Consider the following 12,993-nt stretch of genomic DNA (forward strand, 5'->3'; position numbering starts at 1 on the left):
TATATATATATAGTTGATGCGTGTATAGTATAAACATTAATAATAATAATGCTACATGTGATAATATAACATTAATATAACAGAACCAGTATTTTTACTTTTGATACTTTAAGTATATTTTGCTGATAATACTAATGTAGTTTTACTTGATTTTGACAAACTTTTACTTTGTAAAGGAGTATTTTAAAGATCCCTTTCAGACAAATGACATAATAGTCTACTTTGAATATTGAACCACGATTGGCTTCAAAACTAGTTGTTCCTAGGTACACACCTTTCACTCAAATGTCAGCTGAGCGCAGAGAAATCTTCCACTTTAAGCAGGTGAATGTGAAAATATACTGTACATACATCATTCTGCATACTGAAGCTCAAACATCCAGCTGACGTGACAAAAAGCAAAACACATTTTGAAGTATAGGGGGACTCTAAAAGGGTTGGATCGATACTTTTACACCACGGATTCCAACTCTAACAGTTATCAATACACAGTCAAATGTACAAATAGTTGGGTGAGCATCCTTATGAATGGCCTGTATTCATGTTAAATAATGTTCTCCCATTTTCCACCACTGGTTCCAGCTCTGATTCAGTATAAAGAAAAATTCTGTGAAACAAAAATATATTAAATCAGCAATTAAAAACAACAACATTAATATTTACACTGCATTTAATTAGTGCTCCAACCATACAATATACTGTCATATGGAATGCAGGTTATTGACTACAATGAATTCAACATTTTCATTTACCTAGTGAATTTTTTTTTATTACTATACTGTATTTATCTTCAGGTATATTATTATATTATAGTAGGCTATTACTAGTTTGCTCTCGGTTTTAATCACTTAACTTTAATATTCTTTTTTCCCTTTCTTTCTTTAATTATGTTTGCATTTGAATCTTTTGTCGGATCGTGCAGCACAGCAGCCAGCAGACTGTATACATGAGTAGAGTTGTAATCGCTGTTGATTGCATGCAGTTTCCGCAGGTGTCAGTATGACAGTAGCCGGTAGGAGGGACTTGATGCTCCAACTTCTCATTTTGTGTCTCTCTGCTCTCCAGCCAGTCGTCCTGGTCCTGCTTGGAGAGAGACGACGACATCAGCAGCAGCAGTAGCAGCAGCAGCAGCACGGCATTCCGGGGGAACACCATGCATCTTAGGCTGAAAAGACGAGCGGAGCCTCGCATCACTTCACGTTCTCATTTTTGATTTCCGTTTTTCCTTTTTGTTACGTCTTTTCCCTTTCTTTTTTCCCCCCCTCACCTCTCTTTTCCACCCAATCTCTGACGCGCAAGGACACTACTGCATCCATCCACGGCAGAAACGCTCACATAGAGCATCCTCTGTACAGACGCACCACCGTCCTCCTCCTCCTTCCTTCCTTCCTTCCTTCCTCCTATACTCCTCCTCTCCTCTCCTGTTCTATTCTAACCCAGAGGACACCGGGACCTCTTCTATCCCCCTTTTTACCCGGAGACATGGATCTATGGTTTTATTCGATCCGGATTTGCTGGTGGAGGGTTTTGTTACTGATGAGTGTTTTCCAGGACTATCTGAGCTCCATGCTGGACTGCCCGCCGACCTGCAGCTGCTCTCAAATAGAGATCTATTGCAATAAGTCCGACAACGGCCGATTTTTCCCTCTACTCGCCCTGCAAGATACTGGGAGCAATGGGACCAGTGTTGACATAGCAGAGTTATTCAAAAACATCACCTCTATGTAAGTAGATGCGGATTATTCCGTGCGTTTTTCCTTCATAAGTAATTGATCACATCCTCAGTGAGGCAGCGGCTGTTGCTTTCATGGCACTGATCTGACTTGTTGGTTAATAAAAAATAAAAAAAATAAAAATCTTTTCACTTTTTGCACTTCTATCAGTGTGTTAAGTGGCCCTGTATGATAACACCTTCTTTTATTAGATGTGTTATGGGATGGTAAATGCGCTTATCCTCTCTCATGTTCATCCCCTGCACAATAAGGCGAACCCCTTTGCAAAAGCTGCCAAACGTCGAGACCAACAACTTGATCTTGAAATGTGGGATTCTTCTTCTTATTATTTTTTCCTTCTAGTTGGTGCGTGCGTGCGTGTGCGTGTGTGTGTGCGTGTGTCCCCATAAAGTTGCTCCTCCGCAGCGGCACCGCAGGCCTTACATGGCCAAAATGACAGAAGGATGTTGCGGAGAACCTCAAATCACCCATTCACTTGATTCCCGTCTCCAACTGTTTGGACAGATTGTGCTAAATGAAACAGAAAGAAATGGTGCAGTAAGGTCAACCAGATACACCTCAGCCCCGCATCCTTTGAGACCGATGCGACCCGACAAACTTTATTATGTCCAGATGATGCATTGCGTGGTGTTAAAGCGAGAGAGGGGTGGGGGGTGGGGGGGTTGATGTTAAAAAAAAACGTCACTTGTGGCTTTCCTCTTTTTTTTTATCCCTACAGAAATGGACGTGTATAGCAGGATGCTTGGGTTTTTATAGCATAAAGGGCTTGCTTAAAACAGAGGAGCTGTGATGACGGCAGGCTCTCCAACCCCCTCCTCCTCACCCACACACCCACACACCCCCAGAAGTACATTTTCATTCTGCATCCTCTCTCTCTCTCTCTCTCTCTCTCTCTCTCTCTCTCTCTCTCTCTCTCTCTCTCTCTCTCTCTCTCTCTCTCTCTCTCTCTCTCTCTCTCTCTCTCTCTCTCTCTCTCTCTCTGGCATCGATCCTTCCTGCCAACAACATCAAAGGTCTCTTTCTTGAAAAGTCAGAAAAAGCAAAGCTCGGGCCTTAAAATAAGACCAGTGGTCTCGATGAGGCGGATTTGCATATAAAGTAAACATCTCCCATGAAGCGCTGGAATTCCCTGCACGGCTTCCGCTGCCGCCTTACGCCACAAAGGACTTTTCCTCCCATCAGCTTTTGGTATCCCGTTTACCCTTTATCCATTCGAGGGAGACAACAACTTATTTGGTGATACGGTTCATCGCTTTCCCGTGCCACTAGAGGGTAGCCTGGTACCCTTTATACACTGAGAGCCAAGCGCTCCTTACAACACTGGAGTCATTTACGTGACTGTTTTATGAGAGAGACTTCTCAGTCCAGTCAGGCACAGAATGAGCTCCAGTTTAAAGCAAACAACATTAAAAGCAAAGGTCGGTAAGGAGATGAAGGGTCACAGGTCACAGCACACTATTAGCGATTAGTGTGACCACATGATGACTGTAGGATAAAGATTTCCTCTGTGCAACATGTTCCATCCACATGTACATTTATCTCTCCTCTGATCCACTGAGATTCATATGTATATTTTCTACCTCTTGGATGTTTATTTAAACTCGCCAAAATAGTGTGTTTGTAAGAAGCGTACAGTCGTGTGTTGATTGCCTTTTTGCCTTTGACAAAATCCTAATGTAATTGACCCGGGACTAATTGTGCATTTCATGGCCCCTCGCCAGCAGGCTGGTTGTTTTCTTGCTGCTCAGCATGGACAGCGACCTCCACCCAGCACCACCAGCAGCTCAATGACAGCCTATCAGAGACGAAACCTCCCAATGTCACATCAGCTGACACAGTTGATACTGTTTCATTCATTCAAACCACACAGAGATGATCAATTATTTACCTACAATCTGATTGACTACACATTTTCAGTTCTCAATATAGCAATTATGTAGATTAAAAGCTGTACTGTGGCACATAATAAGCAATATTTACAAAAATGCCTCAATACAACAGAGACTCTCTAATTATATATTTTGTAAATTGCTTTTTCAAATGTATAAACGAACAAGTCTGATAAATAATAGTTGTTCTGTACCTGTATCCATAGAGATGTAGAGCAGTTCATGATTGAAGATACACACAGTACAAATCGTCCTTGGTCCCCTCAGTAAGGCGTCAGATGCGAGCATTTTTACTAACAACAAGTCTATTTCATTCATCACGAGGGAAACAGAATGAGATGGGGACAATTGGTGGAGACAGCAAACTAGAGCGAGGGCTCCTAGCAGGAACTGTGGGAGGATTGGCCAGCCAAAGAAATCTGCCAAGTCCAGATAATAGTTTTCCAGTTCTCTCACATTAGAGATTCATCGCAAGAGGCATCACTGTTTGAAGTGGATAAGATAAGGCCTTGCTGTGATACTTGAAGAAAAAACGGTTTTCTAAGAGCAGCTGAAGCATTTGACAGGTTTGTGTAAGTGCAGCTCTGACTACAGGTGCAGGTTTGTTTGCAGAATCCAATCAGCGTCTCCACCTCTGGTGGTGACGTTTGGCCTCATTTTCTTTTCCTTTTTTTTTTTTTTGGACCTTTGAGAGCCTGGTTTGTAAGGAGAGAGTGAAGTGTCAGAACAATCTGTACTGTCATCACTGTGTTGTAAATAGCTCAATGCCCTCAATATGTATTTACAAAAAAATCACCTCTATCCTCATCTTCATTACTCTTAAGTACAACCATCCATTCAAACCTTATGTATATGTATTCAGTAGCATGGATTCATTGTCTGAAACTGGTGCAAAACTTTGAACTATTAAATCAAATTGTGGTACATCTTTGATGTTGATAGTAATAGTCAATCTGTAACTTGGCTTTATTTCCTATGGCAATATAGCAATAAAATGGTAAAATAATGTTATTTTGTTTTGACTTGAGACTTGTCTGTAGTCAGTTTTTTTTATTAACAAAAAATTGGAAACTACTGAGCTCCAGTAGTGCAGAAAGATGATTTTTTTTTTTTTTTTTTTTTAAATCTTGTGCGCACAAGATTAAAAAAGAAATCTTTAGGGAGTTGCAAACACCAGACTAGCCATCAGCCAAGAATTTGGTAGAATCTGTGCTAAGCATTTCCAGAGAGTTACAACGTCCCTTGTACACATTCACAGAATAAATGTATGTTGCATTTCATAATGTCTGTTCCACTTACTGTATATCCACACTCTGTACATCTGACATGAAATCAGTTTAAGCACAAGTTTACAAGAGTCATATGTCCCCAGGAAAGCTGCACTTATTCATGTACTGTTAGTGCTTATATTGACATTATTGGTGCTTTAAGGTACTGAATATCATGCCCACATAATCATACTGTATTTATAGTCTGTCAGTTATATTTAAAGATCCCAACCAGACCAAATATGTTTTAAGACATATAGAATACTCTTCTTTTGTGTGTCTCCACAAATGTCTTGAAGTCTGATCTTGAAGTAAACAACAACAAAATTCCTACATTTCTTGACACAGTTCATAAGTGACTTACAATAACACTTCTTTCTCAGTAAATTGTTTTGATATTCTAGTTATGTGTGGTGTTTATCTTTGCTGTTGCAGTCATTAGGAGACGCTACTCTGTGCCTGTGAATGTAAAAATTAGGAGTCTTCTTTTTGCCTTTGAAAAGAGAAGCCTCTTCCCAAAGTATCAGAATTATGATCATCTTTAATGTCAAACGTTCCTTCGATCAAAGAGATTTATATGAACTTGTAAAACTGCCATCTGTTTATCCACAAACAAACTCAGAGCTCCACACTTCAAAATGGTTCACTGTTTATCTACTTTGCCAAATACGGCTTGATGTTTATCGTTTAATATCTTTAAAATCTTGATCATCCAGTATATAAAAGTCCAAGGACTTAAGCCATCCTTTAAAATACATCATAATATCACATTTACCATGAAAAATGTGTTGTTTACAGTATTTTCTTGTGTATATCCTTCACAATGTCAGAAACAGCATAACGTTCCTGGTTTTATTTCAGTAATGCTGAATCAGACACTTTTTTAATAAAGGAGTGCTGACCATGGTATCTGAACACAATTTCTATTGTACTATGCCATTAAATATAATCATAGAATGGAGGCTATGATCTAATAGGATAGGGTGAAAAGGAACAAAAGAAAATGAAATCCCTCACATCCATGCATCCTTTCTTTTGTCATTGTATATTTCACCTTTCATTACACTCAAAAATGACCTGAACATTTTGTGCCTATACAAGCTACTTTCCTTCCTTAAAATGTTGTTAGAGAAGTTTGTTTTCCTCTCTTTTCTTGGTCAAATTTTAAAACAGCAGCTCCACTTGAAAGTATCGATCCATGGACAACTTGAACTACACATTTTATTTGAAACCTGCCAGCTTGCTGATGCTGCCAAAGAAACCTGTTTCATACAGGAATGTTTCCAAGGTCTGCTTAGGTGACTTGTGTGGGCTGAAAATGTCCACCAGGTTCAGACACTGAGCATTACTGCATTACATAAATTCACTGTTTTCTCTACCTCTTAAAACTGTGCAGCCCACACACTGTGTGACTGTGGCCAATAGCAACCTCAAACTCCAAATCTCTGCTTTATACTGTAGTCCTTGCATAAGGCTTCTGAATGGGAATAGACATTTTTCACCGCAAACAATTTTAACGTCATACCGAGGAAAAACAGGAGTATAATTAATAACATGACTCACGCCTGCATTCTGTTTACGTGTGCAGGTTTCAGGGCCATCATATTGTGCATGCTGGCTCGCTGGCTTTGCTTACTGGGAAATCTAAATGGAACAGAGCCATTGTTCATGTTATTAATAACACCTGTGATGTAACTGCAGTGACAAGTCAAAATGTCTGCTGTGTAAAAGGTGGACAGATATAGTGACTGTGTTTAGGGTTTTTATTTATGTACCAGGTGGGGACGGTGTATAAATACTCATATATGCATTATCTATGTATGAATCCTGGTTTCCATGCAGGTTGTGTTAGCCAATGTGACATAGCCTACCTATTTTTCCCTATTTTCTCCTGATTGGTCATTGCTGTTAGTTCGATAGTCTATTTATGTCTCACAAATGATGTGATCAAGTGCTGACAGTAGACTGTTCACTGTGGCACTTTTTTGCTCTTGAAATGAAATCACTCTTTTTGTAGGTTAAGAGCCCTCATGACACCCATGTCTTTCAAACTCCTCTCAAGCAAAATCTGATCTGAAATACCCTTCTAAGAGTTTACAGACGTTGTACAACTGCCCCAACTCTGTCTGGACTTTCATAGGCAGAGATTGACATGAGCTTCTATAACGCCTGAATGGAATATGTACTCAAATGAAGACAAAAGATAGACCTAAAAAATGCATGCAATTTAATTGCATCAAGGATCTTTTTTTTGCTGAATGTGCTGTATTATATGTTTATTGCACAGCCTTAGGATCCTGTTTTAAGAAACATTCATCAAATAAATTGCTGATTAGAGGAGACAGTGCTCTAACAAAAGAGACAATCCAAACACATTTTCATCATTTTTATAGTGTAATCTGGTTTATTTTTGCAATAACACACTTGCAGACAGATTTTTAAGAATAATGATTTGATGACTATGTTTGTGGAAAATAACAGATACCTTCCAGGGTTTTTCCAGGCTCAGTCATCTTGAACACAGTCAGAAGAGTTTGTTCCAGCCCATATAATCTGGGATGTCAGATGGATGTACAGAGTGGTGTATTCCTTCCATCCACACGCATTTACACACATTCATTCTCACTTGAAACACTTCCCCCCTCCTCTCTGCGGGTATATTTATTTATTTCACCATCACCTCCCTCCCTGTTCTTTATCCATTTCTTTGTCTTTGTTCTTTTCTCTGCTGTGTGAAGTTTTGATGTCTGTGTTTCTGATGCCTGGCTCACCTGTATCTGTTTAGTCATCTTGATTTATTTTTCTTTGTCACCTTGATATTTCTCTTTTGTCATTGCCATTTTCTTTATTTCTTTTTTTTTTCTTCCTTTAAGGGTGAGATGTTTTTACAAGCCTGTTGGGGTTCCTGCGTGTGATCTGCTGTTTTCAGCATGTTTGTATCATTTGAAAGCGCAAGTAAATTATACCTAAACCTCACTTACCCTCTGTTAGCTGATCATGAAGAATATAGCTCAGAGCTTTACACCTGCCTGACATCAGTGTTGGTTATCTGCTTTGTATCTAAGCAGATATGAAGCAAAAATCACACTTGGTTATTTTCTTCCTACATTACTGCTGCGCTCTTATTGTTGGAAACAAGTCTGTCTATTGATTTTTTAAATAAGGCTGGGTATTGTTTGAATTGGTTTGATATTACACATACACAATATCTGAGTTATGCTAAGATGATAAGAAAACAATACCTTGATACATTGCTTTGAGAAATATCAACTCAAAATACATTATATCCCAACGTCCTCTTACCCATTTAACAAAAAATGTAACTTTCCTAATGGTAAAAGCCTAAATACAAGCAGCTGAACAATACATTTACTTATGTAAAACTGTCTAAAACTGGGCAAAATGTAGATTTCAATTAGGACCTGTCTCATAAAACACATAATAAGCAACAGCATTTGGAATGTGGCCAGAAATGTTCTGCCAATTTTCAGCACTTGACAGTTTTTCCATGCACACAATAGTTTAATACAGACAGAATTAGTCTGTACCAAAACAAGTGTTGAGGTTTGACAGCCAGCTTTATTTTCTAGCTTTTAGAAGTTGCAAAGAATGATTTGGTTAAAGGCAACAGGTTAGATCAGACAGTATCCCAACTTGCTAAATCAGATACTAAATTAATGACAATATTTCAGAAAGTCCATGTGTACAGCCATGGGTGCCTTGTTATGTTTAAATGGGGGAGCGAACTTCAAAAGACAGATAATTACCATTTTCTGCTTTTCTACATTACCGAACCTCTTGAATTAACCTAAACTGTAAAAGCATATTATTGTAAACCAGAGGGACTGTTTGAATAACTTGCTGTTACACTGTGCTGCTCTGTCTGTCTGTCTGTCTGTGTGCTGTCAGTGTCCTCTTTTCATGCTGCAACGTTTTCAGTTATGAATTTGTGGCGTGTCAGTTTGAACATGTGACATGAGAGCATGTGAAAAATGTCAGTTGCTTGAATGGGGGTGCAGTTGCTCCACTTGCTCCATTGCTGAGGTGCCTATGTTGCTGCAGGACAGAGGCAAAAGGAAGTGCATTTTTGATGACTACTATTTAATTAAGTGACTTTTTGGGGAGTGCTTGATAACTTGAAAATTCTTCTTGTGCTCTGATATTTTAAAATGTTATATATTGTCTAAACCAAAGGAGCCATACTAAGTTTAACGGTGCTCTATCATTACCGCAGGAGGGATATAGAGAGGCAGATAAGGAGAGATATACATTAGTTATACATTTTTAAAAGGATGACAGAAGGCATTACAAATGGTTTCAATGGCCTCATTTAGGTGACAACTGCATTGAGTAAAATAAAGCACATTATGTTGTACAAATTCAAACCAAGGTTTAATCCCACCATCAAAATTCAAAACACTAACTTGGAAGTTAGTATCACAATAAAACTGACCAAAAAGTGTTTTAACACATAGAGTGAACAGCAGCAGGAAACCACTAACCAGTAAAACACAGTGAAATATACTATATGTTTTTGACTAGGATCAGTTAAAACATACATAAAACATGATGACTCTCAGTTTATATATATATATATATATATATATATATATATATATATATATATATATATATATATATATATATATATATATATATATATATATATATATAGTCAATTTACCCTTTTAAAACAACTAGAAAGCACAGAGTGGATACTGCCAATGCTGCACAAAGCTTAATTAGCTATTTGAAAATGTTTCAATCTGCATCTGGCTCTACATCAAAGATACACAGAGATAGACAATTATGAGACAGGATTCTTTATTTAATAATCATGAGTAAATAGTGAAAATGTTTGGAAATACCCCATCGCTCAGTCATTCATGATCCAATTTTTTCCTCCAAATTTCATATAAATCTATTACCAGGCTTCAAATATAAATAAACCACAAAACAATTGAGTCGGTCTGAAACTGAAAATGTAACTTCTTGTAACATTTGTGCAGGTTTTCACACTAAAGGCCTGCTTTAAACCATCAAGGCTGTGCAAGTTACAAGTCAACTGTCTCGTGTTTCGTGATCTTCTGGCACGATTTAGTAAAGGGCCCCTGGTGCAGTGGAGGAAAGGAAAGCACTGCTGTCTCATAGAATCTTTGGTGAGGTGGAGTTGTCCTCCCTCAGAGACGCCATCAGGGCTGATGCATATGCTATGGGAGATGGAAATATGGTGATCACATTCAGTGCTATAATATTTAAGACATGCACTGACTTTAATAGTAATGTATATGAAATGACTGACTCAAACTGTAATTATGATGGCTTCCCTTTGATGGGCTGGTCGACTATCTGGGAACCTTTGCAGAACCTTATGTAAGAAACTGCAGAACATACTGTACCTCATGTTCACTGGTGCTAGTTACCTCTCAGCAACCAGTTTGGTTGTCATGCATTGCTGCCAGGAGAAGCAGCAGATGATGCAGGCTGTAAAGTCGAGTTTTATTAAAACATTTTAAGTCCCAGCTTTACGGTCATTGTGGAGGCTGTAGTTTGTGTTGCTGCTGAATAGTAATGCTTTATAGAGAGGTGTTTCTAATATTTCGTCCACCACATGTCAATTACAGCAGGGTTTCTTTGTTAGTGGCACTAATTCTTAAAAAGATCACAACATAGTTACCTGCTGTACATCTCAAGGAAGGAGAAGTCAGCGTGTTAAAGTGCAAAGTGGAGGATGAGGGAGTGAAACACCCACAGTGAGAAGCTCTGATGCTGTGAGGACAACAGCCAAGTATCCTTCACTGATGCTGTAGCTATGATCTCCAGTTTAATGGCTCCCATAGCCCCTGCATAAACAAATATTTTATAATATTTATTTGTAACATTACTTATTCATACGTGATGGAGCTGCAGAGTTTGCTGTACTTCAATACCAACTTTGGTGTCTGCACAAAATAACATAAGTGATTCATTGCACATGCCGAGCTGTATATTGATCGTTAAAAACATTCTCCAGCAGATTATTTTCTGGCTGAAGCAAACCTGAACCAGTACAACTAAGGCTTCAAGCAGCACCACTGAAGATTAGACTTCTCATCATGTTCAGTCTCATATTGAACACAGCATCTTAAGCAACTTAAACTACAATAATAATAATAATAATAATAATAATAATAATAATAATAATAATACTGATAATAATAATAATAGTAGTAGTTGTAACAGTAGTATTAGTAGTAATGATAGTCTTTATTTATATGGCACTTTTCAAACACGTTACAAAGTGCTTCACAAGGCAAACAGAGAACAGATTATATAAGAGTAGAGACAGCGAGAATAACTACAAAGAACAGAACAGTGCCAAGGCAGAACCAATAAAATAATAGATTACAGAGATCAAATTGGGCGATAAAATCAATTAAAAACAAATAAAAACAACATGAATCCTGTAAAAACAGTATGTAAAATGTAAAATATATGTGTAGAAACACATGCACATGCACACACACACACACACACACACACACAAACACACACACTTCACATTAGTAGAGTCCAAAGTTTGCGAGCCCTGATGGCAAAAGTTGTATCTGGAACCAATGATCACATACAGGCTCATAGAAAAATGAAGATGTCTGTTATAGTCTTGAGATATTTTTAAGAGTAACTCTTATTTTATATAACTGTGCAATGTCATATACACACTGCTATGCTGGAGAATATGGCAAAGTCATATGGCAATCATTAATAACTGTGATACAAAACAAATGCAACCAAGGTTAGGTATGAGAGGACCTCAGAGACACCACTGCTCATTACTGCAACATCTCCCAAAACCTTCTGTCACAGCTACATAACACGTGAGAATAAAAATTACAAATGTTTTAGCCGAGCAAACAAAGTCACCGAGCTATGTAACTAGACACCAGGATCCTGCGTTAGATAAGCAAAGTTAATAATTAACATCATGCTGTGTCAAACAATAACCGTGGTTACAAAATAGTATTATCCCTCACCGACTGGTGTTTTCACAGGTTCATTTTGCACATCAAACGCTACTTCGGAATTCAAGATGGCATGTTGACTGATTTTGAGGACATTTTATGTTTTCAAAATATTCAAAGATCTACAATTGGTGCAGAGGTGCTGCTGAAAGGTGAAGCAGTTGTGTTTACTGGAGGAACTAAACCAACTATCAGTCTCACACGGTCCTAGGTCCTAGGACACCACCTATTCAGTTATCTTGCATCTCAATCAAGTGGACATAGCACACAACCATACTAGCTAGAGGTTCACAAATAATGTTATTTTGCACTGTTCCTTCTTTCTTGTTCATATTCTGCAAAGCTATAGCTGCCTACTACTTCCTTCCCCTTCTTCTTCTCTAGTTATGTTTGATATAGATGTTCCTTTTGACAGTTATATATAGCAAAATATTTTCTTATGTAGTCCAATACTATACAAATATCCAATCAGCTTCTTTATTTTAATCCAGTTATCCAGGTTGAGTAAAGTGTGCAGAGTAAAATGTGTTTCTCCAGCATCTCCCAGGTCTCTGAACAGGTTCTTTCTTTTGCAGTGAGTAATACCTTCACTGGATGTCTCTGTCTCTGAGTCTCCACAGTTACATCTGCCATCTGGATGTTTCCAATCAGAGCCAGCCCACCTCTAAGACCTCAATGCTCAAGACTCAACCCGGACAACGGAAATCTTTTCTTTTGTGTGCGAAATTGCCGTTTGCTTTTTCTGTATGGCAAAGTAAGACCTTCCCTTATTTTCTTTTTTCCGATGAAGTCTGCCACATTTCTTTGACTGACTAAGATTGAACTGTATTCTGACAGTTCGTGTAGAGCAGTGTCTACTCGGTCCTTATGAGCAGCGGCCTTTGCCAAGTAATCTGCTTCGTTTCCTCGTTTCCCTCTGCACTCATGTGTACTGGTACCCAAATAAAATCCACCTCACACCCTGCATTGTGAATTCTGGATAATGTTTGATATCCGGTCTGGACTTGGATTTGATTTCTCTTGTTGTAGTTAAAGCTGCTGCTGCTGCTGAATCACTGCATAAGACTGAGTTATGTGGTTTATTGTCCTCTACTGTCATAAT

The 12,993-nt window shown here is 38.4% G+C and overlaps 1 protein-coding gene across 5 annotated transcripts in view; it reads left to right on the forward strand.

Annotated features, from left to right (window-relative positions):
* Nucleotides 1-1,482: 1,482 nt before the first annotated feature.
* The window catches only part of ntrk3b (neurotrophic tyrosine kinase, receptor, type 3b), a 180,625-nt gene continuing 169,114 nt past the window's right edge, over nt 1,483-12,993 (forward strand). For all 5 annotated transcript variants that reach the window (XM_062441058.1, XM_062441110.1, XM_062441082.1 and 2 more), the window contains exon 1: nt 1,483-1,724. In XM_062441058.1, coding sequence (XP_062297042.1) covers nt 1,483-1,724 — 242 coding nt within the window. The remainder of the gene's footprint in view (nt 1,725-12,993) is intronic.

Source organism: Scomber scombrus, chromosome 1 (assembly GCF_963691925.1).
Source record: "Scomber scombrus chromosome 1, fScoSco1.1, whole genome shotgun sequence".
Classification (NCBI taxonomy): Eukaryota; Metazoa; Chordata; class Actinopteri; order Scombriformes; family Scombridae; genus Scomber; species Scomber scombrus.